The 25,149-nt window shown below is 49.5% G+C and overlaps 1 protein-coding gene across 3 annotated transcripts; it reads right to left on the bottom strand.

The window, feature by feature from the left end:
* Nucleotides 1–6,609: 6,609 nt before the first annotated feature.
* Nucleotides 6,610–24,590, bottom strand: MAT1A (methionine adenosyltransferase 1A). 3 transcript variants are annotated; one of them, XM_074001672.1, is made up of 9 exons: nt 24,250–24,590; nt 20,266–20,343; nt 18,521–18,824; nt 15,437–15,549; nt 14,916–15,059; nt 11,175–11,393; nt 9,817–9,999; nt 9,321–9,454; nt 6,610–8,682 (listed from the first exon to the last, which is right to left on the bottom strand). In XM_074001672.1, the coding sequence occupies exons 5-9, from the start codon at nt 15,051–15,053 to the stop codon at nt 8,580–8,582; spliced, it is 777 nt and encodes a 258-aa protein (XP_073857773.1). In that variant the 5' UTR covers nt 15,054–15,059; nt 15,437–15,549; nt 18,521–18,824; nt 20,266–20,343; nt 24,250–24,590; the 3' UTR covers nt 6,610–8,579. The 3 variants fall into 3 exon arrangements, with proteins under 3 accessions (XP_073857773.1, XP_073857772.1, XP_005565348.2); XM_074001671.1 differs by having other exon boundaries at nt 14,916–15,226; nt 18,702–18,824; XM_005565291.4 differs by having other exon boundaries at nt 18,702–18,824.
* Nucleotides 24,591–25,149: the final 559 nt, after the last annotated feature.

The raw sequence follows: 25,149 nt of genomic DNA, 5'->3' as shown, positions 1-25,149 counted from the left end.
CTGGCAACAGGGCAGACTATCACTGGAGAGGCGTGGGGGCACAGCGACAATAGAGTCACACCCTCCACCCTGCCCTCTGCTGAACCCACTCCTGTGGGCCCAGAGCACCCTCCCCATCCTGAGAGCACCCTGGTCTCTCTGCCCGGAAGGTTTCCTCTGGCTGCTGGCGTGGAGCACATTTATATCCACACAAAATAACTGCGCTCCTTACCAGGCCCCAGGGGCCCGGGGTGGGACTTGGCGCTCGGTGGAAGGAAGGAAGGAAGGCCGCGGAAGGAAGGAATTGCTGAGTGAGTGAGTGAGTGATGAGGCCCAAAACCATCCCTTGTCCTTCCTCAGAATTCACACTTCTTGTTCTCTATTGTCAGTTGCTTCCCTAAGGAAAGTTAAAAATCCCTGTTCACAAAATACCTGAAATATATAATTTAAAATATACATGTATATATTATATAATTTTAAATATTTAACAAATTGAAATAAATGCAAATCTGATAACATCAGGTGATCATATAACACTAAAATTCACCATTTTGGACTACAATGAAAATCTCAAAAATGTTTTTGAAAAGTACAAATAATAGAGATTATTTTCTATTAATAAGCTGTCAATGAAACTAGAAATGAGTGAAAAATTGAGGAAAAGCAACCACATAGGCATTTTATGACTCCCCCATAAGCCATTTTGGATCCAAAAGCCACCAAAACCAACATGCAGCTCAGAAAGTTAAAAATGGAAAAGAAACACAAGGAAAGCAGAGAAATAGAAATGAGATCAAAACGAATTAAAATATCTCAAACTGCGAAGGCTTTGATGCAAAAATCCAAACACAATTTAAAAAATGGCTTCTTTCCTTTCTTTTAAAAGAGGAGCAGAAATATACAATTAAAGATGAAAACAAACAGAAAACCAAAGACATAGAAGAGAACTAAGTTCAGAGCTGCTTTGTAGAGCTCAGTGCTGGAGGTGGAGAGAGCTGGAGGTGCCTGCTGGGAGGGGCCGGGCAAGCCCAGGAAGTGGGAGTGGGGTTGGCCTGGTGGGGGTTGGGAGGTGGGTCCCTGAAGCTGCTGCTGGGTTACTTTTAGCCCAAGGCTGAAGATGGAACAGCCCTGGGTCATCTATACAGGTCGATCCCTCCACCCCACCCCACCCCACCCCACCTACTCTCCCTAGGAGGGCATGGGTACCATGCCAGGGGGCCTGGAGAGGGTTGCAGAGCCCTGGAGGAGGCCAGAGCCAGGGACTGCCATGGGAAGTGGAAAGGCAGTGGCCCCCACTCTTCCCAGAGAGGCTTCTGGGAAGCCTGGGCAGAGCCCGGGAGTCCAGGGCTGCCCCTCCTGCTGGAGAATACATGCAGTTCAGAACTAAAGGAATCGCATCGCAGAACTTCACAGCCCAGGATCCCAGGACTTCACAGCTCAGGATCCCAGGACTTCACAGCTCAGGAACAGTCCCTCCAGAGCAGTGGGAACCAGGCAGTGTCCTGGGCAGATCTCGAGGAAGTGGAGGGAGATCCAGCTGGCTCCCACTCTTAGCTCCCATCCTGCCCACAGACACAATCTGCTCTCTGAGTGGGTGGTCCTCTGAAGTGTTTTCCCCTGCCAGAGCCTCAGTTTCCTCCTGGTCACTTGGGATTCTGACAGACTCCGAGGAAGGGAATTCCTGTCCTCTCAGGCTGCTGTGATTGGCTCCGCAGTTGCAGCCTTGGTCTGTGAAGGAGGGGGCTCCTCCCAGCCAGACTCTGTGTCCCAGGGCCTTTCTGTGGGCACTCCTGAAAACACCCTAGAGGCAGCCACCTCAACCCTGGGGCAGGAGAGAAGCCCTGCTTTGGTGGCCCAGAATGGATGCTTTCCTAAGATCCACCCACCCCATCCCCCAGTCCATTCAGCACACACTGACCTTGCCCTCCTGGGGTCCTATCCCCTAGGCCTGGGAGCAAAGTGTTTGTCTCTGTCTTGATGCCACCTCTGACCCCAAGGTCAAACTAGGCAAACATGACATTTACACTTCAAGAAGAACCACATTTTCACCCAGAAAGTTTGTACCAAGTTATACCCGTCAACTGCGTTTGGGGATGTCTATTTCCTTATATCTTTGCCAGTCCTGGATTTAAAAAACCTTTTTCTTTATTTCTTTTCTTTCCTTTCTCTCTTGCCATCTGTTTGCCAAAATACAATGTTGCATTTTTTAAAGTGTTTATTTTTTGAAACATGTACAATTGAGCAACCTTTCTCCTGACTTTCTCCATTTCTTTGATTATATTTACTTATTCCTATCCATCTAGTTTTTTCCATTTCCTACTGGGGCTCGTATTGCTTTCTTATTGAGCTGCGGTTCATTCCATTCAGATTGCAAATATTTTCTACTCTGTCACTTATCTTTTACCCTTACTTGTGGCTTTTTCCTAATGCACAAGAATTTCATTTTTAAGAAATCAGATTCGGCAAGTGTTATGGAGTCAGTGTTTGTGTCCCCCCCAAATTCAGATGTTGAAATCCTAACCTCCAATGTGATATTAGGAGGTGGGGCCTTTCAGAGGCAGGGCCCTCATAAATGGGATTGGTGCCCTTATCACATGCACCCCAACTCTCTCACCCTCTTTCTGCGGTGTGAGGATGCAGTGAGAAGTTGGCCATTTGTACCCAGGAAGTGGGACCTCTCCAGAACCAACCACGCTGGCACCCAGCTCTCAAACTTCCAGTTACAGAACTGTGAGAAACAAATTTCTCTAATTTGTAGGCCACCCCGTTTATGTTATTTTGTTATAGCAGCCTGAAAAGACTAAGACAGCAAATTATTTGGCTTCTGCTTTTCATCCCGTCCCATGAGAGTCACATGATAAGGGTCTGACAAACCTCCCATATCATAGGGACTCCGCTGTTGAGGTTGTAAACTCTCCTGTTCCCTTGGGTTGATTTCTTCTTCCCATTGAATTATTAATTTACCCACGCTGTTCCGCATCTGAGCCGAAATGAACCAAACTCAGAACACAGTCCTTGTTCCTTCTTTCTCCAAATGTTCCTCATGGAGGCATTATGGTAGGAAGGAGGAAGACCTCACAGGCCAGGGACCAGGTGTCTGTCACATTGCCTCTTACGCTGTGCCTGAGTCATACTTACTCTAGGGAATTTGCCACAGGCATGAAGTTATTCTAAAGTTCCCACCCCATGCCTTTCATCCCAACCAAACCCCTGCTGAGCTAATTCTTTTCCCTGACTCTCCTCTCATCCCCCATTCCTCCATCCACTTCCAACTCCAAAGCACCTCCTATACTTTTCAGACCAAGTTCCCACCTCCTGAGCCCCTTCATCCCTCCTGTGTGTCTGCCCCTCATTGGATGTTGCCTTTCTCTGGGACCTCTGACACGATGTGTCTCCCTCATTGGCATGCCATGGTTACTTCTAGGGCTGAAGCAACTAAAATGGAGAGTGATCAATTGTACGGAGGCAGACATTTAAAAATAATAATAAGTACTGCATTCATTCACTCCAAGAAAAGTAAAAGCCAAGGCCCAGAGTGTGGCAAGGCAAGGGTTAAAAAGAAAAGACAAACAAGTTTTCCTCTGCCTAGCAAGCTCACTTCAAGGACAGTTATAAGATAACGCTGTTCGAGAAGTTGAAACCAATGGAATAGGCTCCAGACACCCCACCTCAGGAGCAAAGATGAAGGAACAGGAAAAAAAAAAAAAAGGACAAATATTTAGCCAGTTCTTGTTTTTTCTTTCAATGCAGCTAGAAGGCCACCAGCTATGCAAGGCCACAAGTTATGCCAAGTCATCAGTTATGCTATAGATTACATGACCTGTCAGTATATGATTAACTGCCTTTGTTTTGCTTCTGTAAGTTTGCTTATAAAAACCCTGCTCAGTCTTTGTTCAAGGCTCAGCTTTTTGGATGTGAATCCACTGAGCTGGTGTACACCTTAAAATAAATACCCTCCTGTATTCACCCATACTGGTCTCTCTAGTCCTCTGTGACCTGCAACAGTATAAATCCTTATAGTCACAGTGCTATGCTCTTAACAGGTGCTTAAAAAAAAAAAAACAGCTCTGTGGAATGATTGACATTTACATCTCTGAGCAGCTGAGCCTGGCAAGACCTACCAAAGCGCAAGCAGGATCCTTGTATCTTGCAGAATTATCTTTGCTAAGAGGAGCTCAGGAGATAGAACAGATGGACATACCTTAAGTTCATTCTCTGATATGACCCATGCTACACCAAGCACCTACTCTGTGCCAAGCCCTGCATTGAAGGCAGGTATGAGACAGCAGACAAGGCCAGATGACCTTGGAAGCCCCAAGTCCTATGGGGGCAAGAGATATAAAAAAACAAGCACCGACATCGATAAAGAATTTCAACCTTTCAGGGTAACTGTGTGTGATGATGGATGTGTTTATAATTTTGATTGTGGAAATTATTACACAGTATATACATATAGCAAATCACATTGTATACCTTGAATACATACAATTTTTATTTGTCAATTATACCTTAATGAAGCTGGGGAAAGAAGTTTTCTTACTTGGGTTGATACATCATCTTCAGAGTGTGAGCAATAGAATTATTGCCATAACATCATTATTAATAATTAATGAAAATATGTAGTCATTTAAAGAACTACAACCTTTGATAGCCCGGTACCAGATGGAGACGGCGTTGGGTGTGATTTATGGATGGTGCTTGGGAGCATCTTCCTGGGAGACTGGGAGCATCGTGGAGGGTGGCTTGTCAGCGGAGACTGCAGGGATTCGGAGGACCCCCATGTGGAGAAGCAAGGGAGAGTGAATGGGTGTGGGAGAGTGAATGGGTGTGGAAGGGAGAGTGAATGGGTGTGGAAGGGAGAGTGAATGGGTGTGGGAGGGAGAGTGAATGGGTGTGGAAGGGAGAGTGAATGGGTGTGGAAGGATTCAAGTGAAAGGCTCCAAGGAACATCATGTTAAACACTGAACAAGAAACTAAAAATGGAATGGAGTAGAAAGAGAGGCTATCAAGGAAGGGGCTTTTTGGAAACACAGAAATTTCATCTAAAGCCTGCAGCACACCCCAAACCCATGGCAGAACGACACCCATGACAGAACGACACCCACACCCATGACGAATGACAGGTGCAAAGACCCTGAGCAGGAACGAGCTTGGCCTGTCAGGAGAAGCTAAAGAGCCAGGGAGTCCGGAATGTGTGTGGTGGGGGAGCAGAGTCCAGGATGAGGGCAGGGGCGGGCACTGCGTAGACATGTAGGTCAGTGCAGCCCAGCACGCACTCTGAATGTCACAAGATGGCCCGGGGAGGATGATTGGGGTGAGAGACGGAGTCATATTTACATATTTCCCACATCATCAACCTCCATGAGGCTGAATTCACTGGACAGTCCTGGGTCTCCCATCATGCAACCCATCAAAACCATTTTGCATAGTTGGTGGCTCCCCTGCTTTAGAAACAGTCTTCACCTGACTTCCAGGGACCTTGCCCTCCTGAGTTTCCTCAAACTCCACTGGCCGCTCCCTGCCAACCTCCTTTGCTCCTTCCACATTTCCCTAACACTGTGACACTTGGCTTTGTGGCTCAAAAGTTGGTTCTTTCTTGCTTTCACTAATTATTTTGCATGTTATACCTAGAGTCCTCCCCCTACCCCAGGCAAGTATTCCAGTGTGTTTCGTAAGTGTGTCTGTTTGTATGCACTTGAGAAACATGCTTTTCTCTGTAATGTGTCATGTTTCATTGTATTGCCCACCTAGTGTCTTCTCGGGGTATAGGTTCTGTCTCAAACAGGACTATGAGGCCCTTTGGCCTCATCTTCCTCTCCCCTCCCTGCCATGTTCTGGGTCTTCCTGGCACCCCAGATCAGCCTTGTCCGCACGTGAGACAGGGGAGCCACACAGGCTTTGCCTCAGGCTGCACCAGGACATTCCTCAGAGCTGAGTCCTGTCCACACAGCCTGCTTGCCGGAAACCATGCAGGACCCATCTTCCTCCTGCTCTGATCAAACCCCAAGAACCATATCACCAGGGGCCATGGCAGGGATGATCTTCTAATGAAAAAGAACCATTTGCTTGTTCTCTTCACAACTGAACATGAGTGAAGGGAGATGTGCACCCACTTAAAAGTTTGGCTCTTCTCTCTGCAGAAGCCCCTCCACTCCCTCACTTTGTTCAAGTTCAGTCACTTATCCACACTCCAGACATGGCCTGAGCATGCCTTCAAGCCAGCCTCACAGAGACACCATGCAGGAAGGGCATAGGATAAGGCATAGGCAGCCTAAGGGCAGCAATGCGTAAGGAGAGCACACAGAATTCAGGAGGAGCCAGAGGTGGCCACTGCCCTTGGTCTTAACCCTTTTTGGGCCTCAGGGCCCTGCATGTAAAAATGGGCTTCCTAAGAATATCAACCCTGGTGAGATGTGGTGAGGAATGAACACAGCAGTGGTGTGGCTTAACACAGCTGCTAGTAACAAGAAAAACCTAGTCCATGAGACATCTGCTCCATGTGGACAGGATGGGGTGACCCCGAGGGGAGGATACTAACTCCCTCTGTTGGTGGGGATGGGCAACCAGGGAATGCTACACAGAGCAGGTGTCATGTCTCTGGGGTTTTGCAGAGAAAAACTAAACATAGGGTAGTTGCTCCTTGAGTTTTTATTCACTGTTTTAGCAGGAACTATTAACAAATAAAGGCTTTAGTTTCAAACAAACAAATTGACAAAAAATATCTTATTTCTCTAGAGGGCAGGGAAAATATAAAATTCTGAATTTTCATGTCGAGTATGATCCAAGTTAGAGGAACTCGGTCACCTGCAAACCTCTCCCTCCCTCAACGGGAAGGAATTTGAGGCTTCCTAGGTGACCAGGAGCCGGGCTTCTTTTGTTGCCTTAATTTCCGTTCATCTGAGAGAAAATGAAAGCCAGGGTCTTTGTGCTCCAAGCCAAGGCCCAGATGCAGGCTGCCTGCTCCCCAGATGAGACTTCCTGGGCTGCCTCTCCCAGCCTGAACCAGCACCATGCACCCTAGAGAGAGGCTGAGTCCCCACTGTTCCCCTGGGGCCCATGGAAGCCCCTGCCTGAGCCTGTGGTCCTGGGAGCTGGGGAGAAGGTAGAGATGCTGCTATCAGAGGTCCAGGCTAAGGACAAGTGGGGCAGGTGGGGCAGGTACTGCTGGCCATGGATGGAAAGGCAGGTGAGTTCCAAGACCCTAGCGGGCCAAGGACTGCTCAGGCCCCTTGGGAGCAGACCTGCTCCCCAGAGAGTCACCTGGCAAAGGCAGAATCTCCTCGTGACATCTCAGAAGCTTGTCCAACACCAGAAGGCAAGCCCCGCCTATTTAACGTGAGGCCTTAGGACCAGCCTCCCTGGATGGGGCATCCGAAGGGCCCCTCCCTCCCTCCAAATGCACTCAGCCTGCAGAGGATACAAGGGACCAGGGAAAAAGAAAGACCTGAGGGCCTCTGTATAAAGGGCTGGCCATCTGTGCTAGGACAAGTTGCTGCTTCTGCTACAGGAAGCCCAGATAGGACTGGACTGGACTCAGACCACTTACCCCAGAAGTCCAAAAACCCAATCTCTGCATGTCTCTGAGAGGTCAGGGGGCTGGGATTCTAGAGCTGCTGGTTAATCCCAAACTCCAGCCCATGCTGATGGTCCAGGTATCCAGCTTACCCTCAGCCATCTTCTGGGACACATGAAGCAAACAAAATAGCCCTATGGTTCCGTCTTCATTTTTCAGACAATTGCCCAGGGCTGAACAAGAGCTGGTGGGTTAATCCCCTCATTTCCAGTAACCTTGGGCCTTCAGGACAGAGTCCATGGCCTCATTTCTGAATCTGCTTTGTCATTGTTCAAGCCTGTTACTGGCATGTGACAACAATAGGGGAGGGGGTGTGTTACAGGCTCCTGAGTCAAAGCTCCTAGTTACACATCTAGGCCTAAACACGTGGCTATGGGACCCTGTGGAAGTTATCCAGCCTCTCTGTGTTTTGCTTTCCCCCATCTATAAATGGGATAATAAAAGGTACTACCTCATCATGTTGCAGTGAAGAAAAAATGACCCAGTCATTAGCTGGGTCCCTCGCACACTACAGGTGCTTAGGAGACATTAGTCCTGCTCTAACCCCTGCCACATGCCTGGCCTGGAAGGGGCTTTCTGGAGACCCTGGCTCAGGGCGCTGGCTGCCTGTGAAAGGGAGGCCCAGGAGCCCAGGTCCACAAGGAGCCCTGAGGTCTGTGAGATGTGCTGACCTCACCTGGCACAGACAAGGGGAGAGAGGGGGAGCTGGTCAGGGTCCAGCTGTTGGGGGAGGCGAGTGAGGGAATTCACTCTTGACGGGGTGCCTTTTCCACTAAATTAACATTGCCCCAGTCTGACGGAGCGGCAGAACACCATGCCCATCCTCACATCAAGAGCCAGCCTCCAGCACCAGGAAGGCCCTGCCTCCAGCCGGCCATGATGATGACAGAACAGGCTAAATGAGAGGAACCTGGCTTTGCCCCGAGGGTTGGTGGGTGGGGAAGGCGATCAGCAGCCAGGGCTCTGGGGAAGAGGAGCATGGCCACCAGGCGCCTCCAGGGTGAGACCAGGCCCAGCTCCCCTGGCTCTAAAACACAAGCTTCTTGGGAACCTCCCATGGGAACTCGCTTCTTCCGAAATGGCCGTAGCATGCTGTCTTCTGGTAGATGGGCTTCTTCAAGTCCAAATCCCTGCATGTCCAGCAGAAGGGAAGGGCATTGGAAGATGGAACAGGAGCAGGGTTTCTTTCTCCATTTCAAGGACAGGAGGGAGCAATGAACTGTAGCACAGCCCTCCTCACATGGCACTACACCTCCCCCCAGCGGTTGCACACACACATCCTATCTGTGCCATACCACGGTCTCGTTTTATAGCCCCACGGATGCTCAGAGGTTCACGGACCAGGACCTAACTCCAGCCTTCGGATGCCTTTCTCCTCCCACTCCACTTACCTGGCCCAGGCCAGTGTTGACACCACCAACCTCTGGAAACAGGGAATAGACTTGCTGACTCGATTCCCAGCCATTTGAGCCATTTGGCCTTATATTAATAATTATTTTCCTAAGATCCCCGCCTGCCTCCCAGCTGCTCAGAGATGGCCCCACCGGAGTTGGTGTTGACTGGGTCAGCAGGAACCTGGGGCGGCCTCCTTCAACCTGACAGCCAGGCTTTCTGCCCTGAGGATGCAGTGTGCTGTACCAGGAGCTCACAGACCCTCCCACTTCTGAGAGGCAGAAACATCCTCCTTTCTGCCTCCCTTTCAGGTGAGGTGAGCAACTGGGCAAGGAGGGAGCAAGGTCCTGTGTAATAGCGGAGCATGGCACTTTACCTGACAATGACACCCGGCCGGAGGTCGAAGTTCTTACGCACCACATCCAGCAGCTCTTGCTCTGTCTTCTGAGAGGTTCCGTAGGTGAAGATGGAAATGGACAGCGGCTCGGCCACACCAATGGCATAGGAAACCTTCCAGCAAGGTGCAGCGTCAGGGACTGAAGCCTCTGTGTGGGCCCTGCCCCTCTCAGCAGCTTTGCCCTTCTTCTGAAGGGACCAGCGGGGACCACACGTCTCTTGCCCAGCATGCTCCCCTGCAATTTGCCTGCTACCTTCACCGAGGACAGTTATTCTACGTGCCCCTCTCCCTGAAGATTTTAGTTTTCCCTCCCCCAGGTTTTCAGAGCCCTGGCCACAGTGCCCAACACAATCACACAATCACAACCTTGGGCAAAGCGTGCGGCTTTCCCACCGGGCCAACATCCCCTTACTCAGGGCAGAGCTGGGCAGGGGTCTTCCGCTGCAACAGGACGGTGGTGGGTGGAGGGGCTTACCTGGACGAGCACTCTCCGGCAGAGCCCTGCCTTCACCAGAGACTTGGCCACCCAGCGGGCAGCGTATGCAGCTGAGCGGTCCACCTTGGTGTAGTCCTTCCCAGAGAAGGCCCCACCACCATGAGCCCCCCAGCCACCATAGGTGTCCACAATAATCTTACGGCCAGTGACACCCGCATCCCCCTGCGGAGGGAGAGAAATCAAGATAAGAAGCAGAGCCAGCCCCTAAATGCTAGAGGGGGCTGAAGAACTCTGATGGCAGCTGAACTGCAACTCAGGAACGATGTCCTGGGGCTGCCCACAGACATTTTCGTAAGACTCCTTTGCCCAAAACTCTGGACCCCACTCCCAGCTCAGTCACTGCCCACATACTGAAATCAGGTAACCTGCCAAAGCTTCATTAGAAAGGGCAGAAGGTGGGCCAGAGGTTCTCTGGGGTCACAGCCACTCCCTAATGCCTTTGTTACTGAGTCCATCACAATGCAGAGATCCAACTGCAGGCAGGAATTGCACTGTCAAAAATACAACCCTGGCTGGTGCCACCTAGCAAATGCCATGTTGTCCACTTCCCAAGTGTGCTCTGGGCAACATCAGTCAATAGTCATGCCTTTAAAAGGGTGGGAGTTCTATGTTATATGATTTGGGGAAGTCTGCCTACTCTACCCCCGCTTTTAGAGATCCACAGTTCACACTAGTATGTCTAGGCTTTGAGAAGTCCTGCAAGAAAAAACAATTAAGTGTTACCTCCTTCTACCCTGTATTTCTACATTCCACTTGCTCCTGGAACCCAGGATGGGGCTCAGCTCTGTGGCAAAGCACGCAAGCTGAGGGCCCAGGCAGTGGGCAGCAGCCTGGCAGCGGTGCTCTGCAACCTCCACTCCTCACACTTGCAGTACAGGAGAGGGGCCAGTGGCGCCCTGTCTAAAACACCCTGCCACACCCGGGCGCCCACAACAGCCAGAGGCAGCCTGTGGTGAAGATCTGGAAACAGCCACCTGGGAACAGCTGGCCATGTGCTAATGCTGCAGCGGGGAATGTACACCAGAGCAGGGCAAGGTGCAGCGGCCATGGGTAAGGTCGTGGTCACTTGAGATGGCAGGAGTGGGAAGGCCCGGCAGTGCTAAGTGGAGGAATCCTAGGGATATGCCCCCAATTTCCCACACACTGTCAGACACATAGCAGACCTCCCCAGAGACCGCACTAAATGTACAGAGCCTAAAATTCACCAACTTTACATTTAGTCCATGGTCAGAGCCAGCTGACCCACTCCAAGCTAACTTGCGGTTTTCCTGCTCTGAGACATAAGCAACCCCAGTAACAAAGACAAACCAGGGCTTCGTTCAGAGACAAGGATGCACCTGGGGACCTCCAATGACAAACCGCCCACTGGGCTGCAGGTGGTAGATGGTGTCTTTGTCCAGGTACTTGGCCGGCACGACGGCCCTGATGACCTGCTCCCTCAGGGCCCTGCGCATCTCCTCCAGCGTGATGTCTTCGTTGTGCTGCACGGAGATGACGATGGTGTGGATGCGCACGGGGATGACTGCGCCATTGTCCTGCATGTACTGAACTGTCACCTGTCCATCAGAAGGGTGGGGGAGACACTGTGAGGCTGAGACCGAGCGAATGGCACATGGTGGCCAGGCACAGACACCCAGGAGGAGGTGGGCAGGGCTCCCAGAAGCCAAGTGGGGCCTCCTGTCTTCAAAGGGTGTTGCGGGAGTTAATCTGACACATTCTTACATTCAAAAAATTGCCTGGTGCTGTGGGGGGACTGGGTGTAAGGCCCAGTTATTCCCACATGGGACCACAATTAGCACTGCTTGGAGACTTGAGTTTCCTCTCAACTTATGACCCCTCTTCTGTCTCAGACGTTTCCAGGTGCCAGCAAATGTCCCCATGGCCAAAGCCCTTTCTTGACCCTCTATAGCCCAGGAGGTATCTCTCCTCCTGCCAATGATGCAGATAAGAAAGCCAGGGATCCAAAATGTAAATGTGTTGGTCAAGATCACACAGCTGGAAGAGTTGGGACCTGACCTGGAGCTGCACAGGCTGGTAGACAGGGCTCTTCCAAGAAGAAGGTTGGTTGCTGCTGAAGACCCTGTGCTGGCCACAGGCCCAATACTGCTGAAAGCAGCATGGACCCACAAGAGCAGGGCTCAGAGGATCTTAGGAACATGTGGTGTCTGCAGGGGTGCAGCTCTGCCAGAGGACCCTGGGAGGAACACTGGCCAGTGGGCATGGGACTGCTCCCATCCCAGGGCCTGGACAGAACCATGGGGCAGCAAACAGTGGCTCCCTGGGACTGTGCCTGCAGCAAGCTCTCTACCTCCCCAAGGCTACTCAGGTATCCATCAAACCCTGGATCTGTAACAAACTCCTACTCTGTGTTCTGCCTGGTCTAAGGAGCAACAGGGAAGGTCCAGAAGAAGCAGAAGAAAGAGCCCTGGCCACGTGAGATCTGCATGAGATGGCCCGACGCACACAGATCTCGTGAGCTGAGAGCAGCCCTCAAATGCCAGGCTGTGCACACATAGGGTCCTGGGAGAGGGGCTGGAATCTGGGGTAGGACACTCCCGGGAAGACAGGCACTGTCTGTGACAGACTCTAGGACTGGGTCTGCTGCGTGGAGCCTCAGGAAAAGGCGCACAGCCGGGGAGGGTGCTCAGGCCGTCTCCACTGTTCCCCTGGGTGACTCCACCCCCACCCGGTAGACTCCACGCAGTGGCCTTGCAGAACTGCAGAACAGGGTGGCAGAGCAAAGGGCCCTGAGCACAGCGCTTATCTCATCACGTCAGCAAGATATGGGGAAAAACACACCATGGAAAACACAGCTCTGATCAGGTACAAAAATAGCCATCTGCACTGCCACCCAGGCCTCACTATCAGCAGCAGGGATTTGTTCAGGTGGAAGGACCCATCCTGCTCACAGCCAGCACTCCGGCTGGATAAAGACACTGCTTCACAAACAGGGTGCAGAGTAGGGGACCTAGACAAGCCGTGCCTGGCCCAGGGCCTCTCTCATGGAGGGAGTGAGTCGAGCATGCCAGGCTGTTTGGAGGCCAGCAGGCGAGGGGCCTCCTGGAGCCCCACAGCAAGCCTGCACCCCCTGCAACTGGAGCTGGTCTGTGGTCCTGCCTGTGGCAGGGGAGTGAGGCTGACTCTGGTATCCGTATTGGCATTTTCAAGACAATTCTTCAAAGGAAGGAAAGCCCTAAAAGAGCCCATCCTACCCTCCCTTCCTTGCTGACCCGTAAACCTAGAAACCCTCTATTTCATATCTAAGCACAATGAACCTGCTTCAGCAGGTCCAGTAGGTGGTCCCTCTGTTCCTCTCTCTTGCACAACGAAGAGAAAAACAGTCAGCGCCATTGGCTGCCTCCCCTCCCTGTTCTAAGATTTCCCCTTCTGTGAATCTTCACCCTGCTTCTATGTTGCAGCACCATTCTAGTCCAGGACAGGACAGGCAGGCCGACACCATGGGCCCCTTTCTTTAGGTGCCATCACAGTCTACACACTTTAGCTCTCCTAACCCACGACCTCCAAGAACACCCAATGAATGCTGATGGTTCCCATCCCCCCTTGGGGGGGTCATGTGGATAACACAGGAAGTCCCAAGGAAAGGTTTCCTTTAGGCATAAGCACGCTTCCCTGCCCGAGTACAGCCAGTATGCAACCTCTACCCTGTGCATGGCCTGACACTTGCGCAAGAAGGAACTCCATCTCTGTACAGCTGGAGTTGTACGTGGAGCCACACACAGCACGCTGAGCTATAGCACCATGGCTGCCAGATTCCAAGTGCAGGACAAGAGAAGGCGCTGTCTGCTAGTGGCCAGGGATGGCATCCCAGAGGAGGTAGAACTTTGCTGGCCACTCAAGGACAGGTGAGGACCAGAGAGGGAGTTCAGGTAAAGCAAAGCCCTAAGAAACAAGGGGACCATGAGCGAAATGATGTCAATGAAGCAAAGATGGGGTGGGGCAGGCAGAGGCAGGTAAAGTTGGAAGACCATAAAAGGTTCTGAATGCCAGAATAACAAGTGGATTTCCCCTGTCCCCTTGTAGGAAGCCAAAAGTTGTAGAAAACACTGAACAGATGTTAGGAAGTTAAAAATGAAGCCTAAAGGGAATTAACTGGAATTTCCAAGCAGGGAGAACCTTTGGGAGGGTAGGGCACTGATCCTGGCCTGGCTGGGATGATAGAAGCCCTGGGGAAGGCTGGACTGGAGTGAGAGGAGTGCTTGATGGGGCAAACTGGGGCAAACTGGGGACATGGGTAGGTGGAGAGAGATGGCACTGAACAGGATTGGGGAAGGGCAGGCAGGAGGTGGCAGGGTGCTGCACACAGCAGGCTCTCAGGGCCCATCTGCTTGGAGGGTGACCAGAGAAACCCACAGACGGGAGATGTGGGAGCTGAGTATGTGAGAATGGTGTCCATGAGCATGGACACAGGGAGAGAGGTTGTGCAGGACGAAGTGCTGGGAACTTGGGAATCACAAGAGGGGTCATTGGGGTTAAGCAGGGAGGGGATACAGGAGTGAAGTGCTAGGAGGCCTGTGTCTCTGCTAACACTTGCATCACCCCAGCCTTCAAATATAGGCCTCCGGTTGATTTCAACACTGCAGAGAGACGAGAGGTCAGGGCCCATGGGGTTGGAGCTGGAAACAACAGAGGTAAAGCCTTTTCATGAGAAACAAAGATAAGAAAAAGGGCTATGATGAGACAGACGGCACAGACACAGCACAGACACAGCACAGACAGCCTGTTCAGGACAAAGAGGCCTGGAAATATGGAAGCCAGTTAAGAAGTATGTTTGTGGCAGGATTTGGGGACTCATTAGTCAATGTTTGCTAATGAGCAAACAAACAAACAAAAAAACCCAAAACTATCCTTTCCATTTTTCTGTATTTTTGAAACTTTTTATAATAGAATGTGAGAAGCATCTCTAGCTGAAGATTTTTCACATAAATAGTTCTTTTCAAAACTGACCATTTTTTGATGCCTAGACTGAATATTTTGATCTTAAAAATGACAGAATCAAGAGGATTTGGGGGTGTTAAAGCTTCTGTCTACGGATCTCCCGGGGTCATTCAGCTGCTCACCTGAGTCTTAGAGTCAGGCCGCAGCCAGGGGAGGAGGCCGGAGCGCCTGAGGTCCGCCATCCGGGCGTTGAGCTTGTGGGCAAGGATGATGGTGAGGGGCATGCACTCCTCTGTCTCGTCGGTGGCATAGCCGAACATCAAACCCTGTGGTGAGAGAGCAGGCTGAGCGGCGCCCACCCTAGACCAAGAGGACAGCGGCTCTCTCCAAGCCCGAAATCTGCCTGGTGTGTCCACGTTGATTGGGTGCCTCCTCCATGGAGCTTTCCACTGGCACGTGCAGGGGAAGGATGTCATCCCTGACCCCCAACACTCTAGGAGGGGGAGACAAGCCCAAACCCAGTGTTAGCAACCACAGCCATCCACAGCATGGCCGTGAAGCTGAGGTACCCAACTCATTCCCGGCTCTTGTGCTAGGATGAGAGTGATTCCTGTGTTACCCACCCCTCAGTATGGTTAACTCACTGCTCATGAACTTTCCCAGCCAGCTCAACACACAGCTCCCACATGCAGTGCCGAGCTACCTGATCTCCTGCCCCGACATCTTCCTCGTTTCTGTCCAGATGGACGCACTGGGCAATATCCGGGGATTGCTGCTCCAAAGCCACCAGCACGTTGCAAGTCTTGAAGTCAAAGCCTAGGTGGAAGCAAAGTGAGCCCAAGTGGGGCACAGGTCAGATGGAGGGGGCCATGAGCTTCCCGATGGATGGCTCCGTTCCCGACATGCCATTTGATGTCAGGGTGGGGTGTCCCTAACTAACCAGGGTCTGTCTAGGCCCACAGCTGAGGCCCAGGATGGGAGAGGCCCTGCACCTTCATGTAGAACTCTTTGGCCAATGAAAATTCTCTGTGGTGTATTTTATTGTGCTCAATTAGAACTTGGTTAACACACACATACACACACACACACACCCTACAGAGACCTGCAGATTAAAACAAGGTGATGCCAAGGCTCCTCTGGCTGAGGATGGTGGCTGACTCATACCCTGCCCCTTAGGCTCTACCCCAGGTGCCTCTCAGAACCCAGTTTGCTATCACTGCACTAGGAGGAAATCAAGAGCCCTTTTGACACTGTCACTCAGAAGCCCAGCTGTGTGCCTGACACAACTATTAAACATGCTGAACAAATACAGGGTACATGAACTATACAGACAGACTCCCCGAGCCAGGGTCCTCTGACCCTGAGAGGTACACAGAGTCTGGGGCAAATGGAAAAGCCACCTGCCCTTTCCCGTCTGCAAAGCTGAGGCACGGGGTATAGGCCTGCTACCCCTGGCACGCTGGGCACTGATTTGGGAAAGTCTGGACTAGCAGTAGCTCAGCCCTGGGAGCCCCATGAGGAAACTGCTATGCACCGAGACTGTGCACACCTCCTCACAGTTGTGCTGGGCTCAGCCACAGGGACTGTGAGAATAAGGGGCTGAATACATGGATGCCCCCACCACGTCAAGCATAGTGACACACTCACTTTCCAAACTCTCACAGCCATGTTCTTTCCCATCTATCCTCCTACCCACACAGCCTGAAAGGACTTACAGAGAAAACACACAGATCCAAGCTGTTGTTTCTGTACAAGCTTCAGGTGGGGATCTACTGCCAAGGAATAAAACTGAAGCTTTTCAGTCTGACACAGCCCTTGCTCCCAGGACTCCTTGAGCCAACATGAACTCAGGTTTAGCCGTCAGCATGATATACTTTTCCATCTCCACTAGGTCCCTGCCTAGAACGTTCTTCCTCCAGCTCCCACCCCACATGCCCAAACCCTATGTCCACCCTCAGTGCAGGTCCCCGGACCTGCCTGCAGTTCATCACACATGATGCCAGGAACTTACCCCTGGGCACCTCATGTTGCATCATATACCCTAGGAGTATCAGGTCACCTTTGCCCTTTACACCTTCCTGTTTCCTAATGAATGTTTTCGAATGCACAAATCAATGAACAGTCTTTAAAGAACTGCCAAAGGCTGTCCTGTTCTGCACTGAACATTTCACAGTTTACCTAATCACTGTCTGTCTAAATAACGAATCTCCCCAGGGCTCAAAAATCAAGCAAGGGCTCCAAGGAATTTGGAAAAACAGAACTTAGGGGACCAAGAGGAGAGGTACAGGGCTTGGAAAGGACAATGAGGCCAGCAACACCACAGCCAGGAGCAATGAGGAGCCATTGGCCTGAGACCCTGCTAAAGCTGTTACTGCACATGACCTAAGGCTGTTCCTGTCCATCGAGCACAGGTAAATGGACAAACTTGGGCACAGGGAACCTCAGCCCGCTGAGCCCAACTCAGCCATGGCTGGGCTCTCGCTCATTTCTCCTTCCTAGGGAACATTGCCTCCTGGAAAATTTCCCTCCTACCTAATGCAGAATAAGTTTTGCACTTGAATAAGGTCTAAATGTACATAAACAAACTGGCTTTTCTTGGTAGAACAGGCTCCGTGTGGTAACGCCTCAGGAAGCTGCAGCTCTGGGACAATGTGTTTCCTCGGTGAATACCCTCATGTCCCGACCAGGAGAACTAACCGGCTCTTACTGCTTCTCTTCCCACTGAGTCTCAAAATCACTGTCATCTATTCAACCAACAGTAATTGCTCATGAGCGCTTTGGGCTGCGCCAGGCCGTGGCTGGACTGAACCTCTGTGAGTCTGCACCATCATACCATGAGTGGGCTCTCTCACTTACAAAGGGGGGGGGGTCTGGCATCTCTACATACCCTGACCCACAGGATGCCACACATCACCCTAAGCAACCATTATGTGTCACAGGCAGAAATGAACACATTTAAAGTCATGCTTCTCTCTGTGCCTCTTGATTACAGGTGTTTATCTAGGCAGGTTGACCTGGAAGTGGGTCTTTTCACCATGGTGTGAGGTCACCACATCTCTCACAGTGATTTCAGAGAATTAGGGAGAGAGCCAACAGAGAGCCAAAATGGATTTTTCTTTAAAAATTGGAATTGCCTGAACATCTAATGCCAGAGACCAATGTGGAGACTCTAACAATGGGGACCAGAGCCCTGCCCAGGAAGCCAGTGTGGACAAAGGGTCCCTGAAACTCCTGCAGAATGTGATCGCACACAGGCCCTCCGCACCTGGTGCTTGCTCTCTGGGTCCTCTGCTGCCCCCCAGGCTGTACCGCTGCCTGGCCTGCCCAGCCTCAGATGTTGGAATCTGCTTCAAGGCTCTGCTAGGGCCTGTGCCCCTTCCCTGGGTGGTGGCCCTACACTATGTGGCACAGGTGCTAACCTGGACCAGCCTCGTCTGCTGTCAGCACCAGTTCTGGACTGAGTCATCTTGCTCCATGTCTATGATTAGAAGTATGTTTAGTGGAAGACAGGAGTCCCGAGCCTAGTGGCTGCTTACCCTGTGATCTCACACAGACTGTTTACTCCTCTAGCCCTCCATTTCCTCGTCTGCATAAGTACATAAATGATTAGGAAAACACAAGAGACTATCACCAGTACCTGGCAGGGAGCATGTCTCCAAAGAAGGGCAGCCCCCTTTATTCAGTGCGTCTTTCTCTCCAAAGCCTTTGCCAGTGCCAAGAAGGCAGGACCAAAACAAGCCCAGTCAACAACAGATGGGCATGTGCTGGGCCTGCTGGGCATAGTCACCTGTTGGCCATCCTTATGCCAGAGCCTTTGACCTCTGAAACCTGACAGACGAGTGTAAGAGTGTTTTCCTCCTGGTAGTGTTGATACTCCCATCAGGCTGAAAGGCGAGGGTTTGACTCAGCATCGGGGTCTCTATTAGCAGAGAGTAACAGGGATTTCAGACCCGGAGGCCTGCCCTCACCCTTGGCCGAGTCATCATAGCCGATGTGCTTGATGGTGTCCCTCACCACTCGCTGGTAATCCACCATGGCCATTGAAGTGATCTCACCACACAGCAGCACCATGCCGGTCTTGCACACCGTCTCTGAAAGGGAGTGGGGAGAGTTAGCAGCCAAGTGCCAGCAAAGGGAAGCTCATATTCCCAGACCTCTCACAGCATGGACAAAGAAGACACACAAGGGGCCTTATGAGGAATGGATTCCAGAAGGAAAATAGAAATGTCAATAAAAAGAAAAAATCCTAGCTCCAAGCACTGAGCATCTTTCAATGCTGTCTTGGAAAGAGTCAGTTGTAAGTGGTGATCCTGGACAACTTATTTAACCCCTCTAAGTCTCTGTTCCCTCATCTATTTAATAAAGCTATTTATAAGATTGCTGTGTGGATTAAAGGGAGATGATGGTTGTATGTAGCTGTCATAAAGAACGTAGTCCACACATGTGACCCCCCATCCCCGACATTGCTAAACCTCCACTGCAGGCTTTAGGGAGTGGGATCCAGACCAAAAAAATCAAAGCAGGCCAACCTTCTCTCCAGATATTTACAAAAATATAAGGGTAGAATCTACCCTCAGAGGGGGATGAATCCCTGTAGTATTCAATACAGGGGTGAGGATGCAACCAGAGAGAGAAGGATGGGTCCGTGCAGTGGACAGGACATGACAATGACAGTAAGGAGAGCAGGACTCTGGTCTTCACACTGCGGAACTCTACCCCATGGCCTTGGGGCGCCGTGCTCCTGTCTCTAAAATGAATAGCCTGGACCTGATCACCCTGGGGGCCCTCCAGGCTCCAGAGTCCCTGACTCTGCCACTGTGCCATGGGCTTCAAGCCAGGCAAGTTTTCTCACCAAACAACTTATCCCACAAATAAAGATGAAGATCTTCAGCCTACATGAGTCTTCAGACACAATAAATTATGCAGATGGGAGCCAGGGCTTCAGTACTTTAGTTTGACATTAATGTCTCTTAGAAAAGCCATTGATTTATTGAAAAACAATTGATGAAGATGCTGCCTTCCAGTTGCTATTAAATGGGGGACACTAATTATTTTAAAACCTAAATCATACCACAAACTAGGAAAGAAAACAAGAGAAGCCAGGTATCTGTGCAGCCAACAGAGGCTCCTAGAATGAGGGCGCAGCTTACAACCATCTAGGCAGCTACCTGTGTTTCCAGCTGTTTCATCGCGTCTGGAAGATTCACCTAAGAACTTTGAAAGACCTCCTTGTTTCCAATGAGATCAAGCATCAGAAAGGCCATGTGCTGGTCCAACCCTCTGCTATTTATGGTTGCTATGACATCTAACATCAGATTCTTGCTAAAAATAATTATCTATTTGTTTCATGGTTAGAAATGTTTTTCCTCCCTGTTATTACACAGGCGAGGTCTCATAATTGAGAAATCTACTGCAGAGCAGAGGACATGGGTTTTGGAACTGAGGAGTATGGCTCGTTTGTCTTATGCCCATGATTAACTTCTCAGTCTAGCCACTTAGCTCTCCAGCAGGAAGGGATCGGGTGTTTCTTACCACAGGCCACCTTGGCATTGGGGTCTTGCTTGAGGTGGGCATCCAGCACTGCGTCACTGATCTGGTCACAGATCTTATCTGGGCAAGAGCAAATATGGGTCAGAATCACAAAAATATTAGGGATAACAAATTGAAATGTTAAAATAATTAGATATCTTTTCAGTTTACATATCAACTTATCTACCAGAGGGAAAACACTTTTTTAAAGTATAAGAAATTAGAAACACTTTGAAATTTTTATTTCTTTCCATTCCTGCCTAATTTTGGATGACATGTATTATATAAAGTCACAGAATGCCCTAAAAAAGAAACAACATTTGTTTTTTTTTGAAATGGAGTCTCGGTCTATCACCCAGGCTGGAGTGCAGTGGTGCGATCTCGGTTCACTGCACTCTCCACCTCCCGGGTTCCAAGCAATCCTCCCACCTCAGCCTCCCAAGTAGCTAGGATTACAGGCATGCACTACCATGCCCGGCTAATTTGTTTTGCATTTTCAGTAGAGATGGCATTTCACCACGTTGGCCAGGCTGGTCTTGAACTCCTGGCCTCAAGTGATCCCCCTGCCTCAGCCTCTGAAAGTGCTGGGATTACAGGTGTTAGCCACTGCACCCAGTCAAAATCAGCTCTTCTAGGAGTCTCAAGCAACTCACACATATACAAACACATACACGTTCTTCTAAATAAAAAGTCTCTCATTCCTCATCATGTTCCCTTTACTTCTAACATCTAGAAAAGTCCTGGAAATGAACTTAAAAATAGTTAAGAAGTCAATTTTACCTCTTTGCCAAGAGGTAAAGTCAGACGGCTCAAACAGTTGCATTGCATGGCAGGTTCCACAAGATGCAATGCACCGTATATAAAACACCACACCCAAGTACATGACTCCACCCATAAGAATTCTACAAGATATCCCCTATACATCATTGCTGTTTGCAGAATACTTCCATAAGCAGCTCTCAGATCCTCCCACATGGTCACTCAGCCTCCTGAAAGCCAGGTGTCCTTAGAGCTGAGTTTGACCTCTTCAATTAAGGTGGGACTGACAAGGGTTCAATATGAGCTGGAATTTGATTTTATTCCTCCACTATTTGCCTTAAAGACTCTGCAGGGTCTAGAATGTAAAGCACTAAATGGTGCTTGTAGGAAAATCCACTCTTACTTTGGGGTTATGCAAACTGTCAATATCTACAAATTAAGAAATAAAAGTGATATCTACTTACATATATTCTAGCTCATTCAGTGTTAAAAATACCCACAGTCTCCTCTTAATAGAGTAATATGTTTTTGTTAAGAATGCAGATCCAGAATCAAGCAATTTGGCTCTCAAAAGCAGATGTTACATTCTGTAATTAAAGATATTCACTAACTCCCTAATCTTTCCTTTAGAAACTACTGCTAAACATACGTTTGAGGTTGTGTTTCCTTCCTTCCTTCCCTCCCTTCCTTCCTTCCTTCCTTCCTTCCTTCCTTCCTTCCTTCCTTCCTTCCTTCCTTCCTTCCTTCCTTCTTTCCTTCTTTCCTTCTTTCCTTCTTTCCTTCTTTCCTTCTTTCTTTCTTTCTTTCTTTCTTTCTTTCTTTCTTTCTTTCTTTCTTTCTTTCTTTCTTTCTTCAGACCCTGGTAGCACCTTTAGGTTTGTCTGAGCACATCGCCTCTGCATACCTCTATCACTGAAGGCCTCCCGCTGATAAAATATCCTAAAACAAATACATGCTAGCCACCTTACGCCTACCCATCAGGGTTCCTAGAAGCTTGTTGACTGATCATTGATTGTGGATGTCTCTGTCTGTGCAAAGACACAGCTCACAGGCTCCCTCTCTGCCTAGGGAAATCCAACATGAAGAGGAACAAAGCTGGAGTCCAGCAGGGACTTCCAGATAGCACCACACACCAAGACAACAGCCAAGGAGGTTGCTTCTGAATTGTTGTTTTTGGTTTTGCCTTTCAAAATTTTTATCAATATCACTTAGTAGACTTAAGATAGCCAATAGCTGGTTTTTTTTTTTTTTTTTTTTTTTTGGAAAACCGGAAAAGAAAAACTTTATCTTTCTAGCAGAGAGGAATTCAGCAATGGAATGACAAGCACAAAGTCACCTAGCCTTTATGGAAACTGATTTACCTGGACAATTATAATGGCAAGTACAAGGGACAATCAGACAAACTGATTGGCTGTCATTAAGTATACAAAACAATCAACTGATTGGCTGGCATGTTCATTCTCAGTCCTCTGAGCACACGGCTGCTGCACACAATGGGCCATCCTTGGGACCACTGGCCACTGCATGCCAAAAAACCCACTTCCTCCGCATGGAGTGAATCTTTCTCCTAAGCTATACATGAGGTTCACAGCCATGGAGCTTATCAGAATGTATCTGAGATTGAAAATACAGTACACCTAGATACTTTATACAGTTATGCACAATGAAAGAGGCTATTTACATTGAACTGAGCTAAGTCACATAAAAAACTCAATTCAATTCAAGGTTTTTCAACAGCTGCACTATTAACATTTTGGGCCAGATAATTCTTTGTTGAGAGGCTGTCCTGTGCACTGCAGGATGCTTAGCAGTGTGCCTGACCTCTACTCAACAGATGCAAATAGCACCTTACCCCACCTCCTATAGTTGTGACAACCACAACTGTCTCCAGACAGTACAAAATGCTCTTGGGGGGTGTGGGGCAAAACTACCACCCGTCAAAAACTACTGGCTAAAGTATATGGAAGGAGTAGTGCACTGAGGTGTCCAAAGCCAAGTTACAAGGTAGGAAAGATAAATATCTTTGAGGAAGAACAAAAGCAAGGAAGATAGAAAAGGGCAGACTTCGTAATAAGTTAGCAAACACTCAAATGAATTTTGAAGAGGTACTTAAATACAGAAGTCTGCACATCTATCCCCCAGGGGTCTCCAAGAGCAGTGGTTCTCAGTGTGGTTCTCACCCCAGAGCATCAGCATCTCCTGGGAACTTGTCAAAAATGCAAATTCTGGAGCCTCTCCCAAGACCTACTGAATCGGAAACTCTGGAGGGTGGGGCGCAGCCCTCTGTGTCTTAACAAGCCCTCTGGGGGATTCTGAAGCACCCTGAAGTTTGAGAGCCACTGTCCTACACTTGAGGCTCTGAATGTTCTGGTCCTAGTTCTCACCGTCATCAAGGAAGCTTCTCTCACTTCCCCACATCACAGTCCACCTACTTTTCAGGCACCAAAATGAATGCCTAAATTTTCTTCCTGTTTAGAAGGTCTTCTATCCTGCTCTTAGAGAATGTCATTGAGTCGCCAGCACCTAGAGGTCTACCCCTGCAGCGACCAGGGTGCAGGCTTTCATGCCTAAGTTGCACATGTTTTACATGCAAAACTTAGTCACCCATGGTCTTGTTTCAGGAACATTCTCTGTTGACTTAAATTGGCCATTGATAACAGATTAAAGCTTTGCTCAAAAAAAAAAAAAATACATATAAAAAGTTAAGACCTGATCATACATTTTGCATGTGCCATACTCTTAGCCAGCCAGCTGCTACTCCCTGTCTTGGCCCCACCGTGCTGGCATGCTGGTGGTGGGCCACAGCACGGCTTCATCAGGAGGGACTGTTTTATGAAACTACTCCATGCTGTTTCTCTAGAGATCCCTTCTGGTAACTCACACACATTGCTCTGAAGAGTTCTAGGAAAAGTGACTCCTACAGGTACGAAGTTACAGTCAGATCGGAGGAATGAGCTCTGACATTCCATTGTGCAGTAGGGTGACTGAAGGGCTAGAAGAGGGAATTTTGAATGTTTTCACCACAAAGAAGTAGTCAATGTCTGTGGCAATGGGCATGCCCATTACCCTAATTTCATCATTACATGTTATATTCATGGATCAAAACAACACACTGTACCCCATAAATATGCACAATTATTATGTGTCAATTACAACCATTTGTAAGCGACTCCCTCAGTATAGGCTTGGAATGATAGTTTTCCAGTCATTCCAGGACAGCCTACTTACCTGGGTGTCCCTCTCCCACAGACTCCGATGTGAACATGAAGGCTCCTTCTTCACTTAGAGAGTGGTCACACAAGCCATCCACTGGTCCATTCATCTTCTCACACTTCTCCACTCACGCTTCTTCCAGGGAACAATTTTAAGGCTGTGACTTTGCCTGAGTTTTTTCTTCTTCTTCCTCTTCTTCTTCTTCTTCTTCTTTCAACTCAACAGGCTTGTCTTTGGCAGAGCCACGGGGATCACTTCTGCCTAACTGCCTGTGAGCACGTGAGAACAGGCGAGGACTGCTGAGAAGGGAGGGAGCGGATGGAACTCAGGATGTGTCCCACCCTCCAGCTTGCCACAGCTTGCTCCTGAGCGACTCCTATATATGGAAAAGCGAAAGTGCCTGAATAATCATGTGAGAAAATTGGAGGAGTCCATTTCCTAAGAGGGGGGTCTTCTTACCTGGAGGAATTTCAATTCTTACCCCTGACTTTCCAAACTCTAAGCACCTGGTCAAGGTAAGGTAAAGAAGGCTGTATAGTTCTGCAGAATTGAAGCTCCTTTGGGACTCTCCTTCAGCTCTCAGCCAATCTCAGTAGTGCTCCAGAGTTCACAACTCACCTTGGAGAGCAGGGGGTCTGTGGTCACCCAGAGATACAAGCAGGCAATAAGAAACTCTGTCTCAGAGATATGGTTTAGGCTAAGATTGCAACAGTGCCTTTGCTGTTGGGTGTCCCCTCCTCCCCTGCATCTCATCTGGATTGGTCTCTTCCCCTTCTACCTTCTCAGGGAGAGCAGAAGCACGCACCTGTATTCTGAGCCAGCTGTGGTGTTACACAACAGATTCATTTTAGAGGAAAAGCTTTGAGTCCACGTGTTTCTGCTAACAGAAACCACCTAAACTGTCAACTTCTCTAA

This window comes from Macaca fascicularis, chromosome 9, assembly GCF_037993035.2.
Source record: "Macaca fascicularis isolate 582-1 chromosome 9, T2T-MFA8v1.1".
NCBI lineage: Eukaryota > Metazoa > Chordata > Mammalia > Primates > Cercopithecidae > Macaca > Macaca fascicularis.
This window is presented reverse-complemented; position numbering and strand designations above follow the sequence as displayed.

Coding starts and splice junctions, on each gene's coding strand:
- MAT1A (XM_005565291.4), bottom strand. CDS start 24,343: ATGAATGGACCAGTGGATGGCTTGTGTGACCACTCTCTAAGTGAAGAA. Junction 20,344..24,249: donor TGTGGGAGAGGGACACCCAG/GTAAGTAGGCTG, acceptor GCTCTTGCCCAG/ATAAGATCTGTGACCAGATC. Junction 18,825..20,265: donor CAATGCCAAGGTGGCCTGTG/GTAAGAAACACC, acceptor ACTCCCTTTCAG/AGACGGTGTGCAAGACCGGC.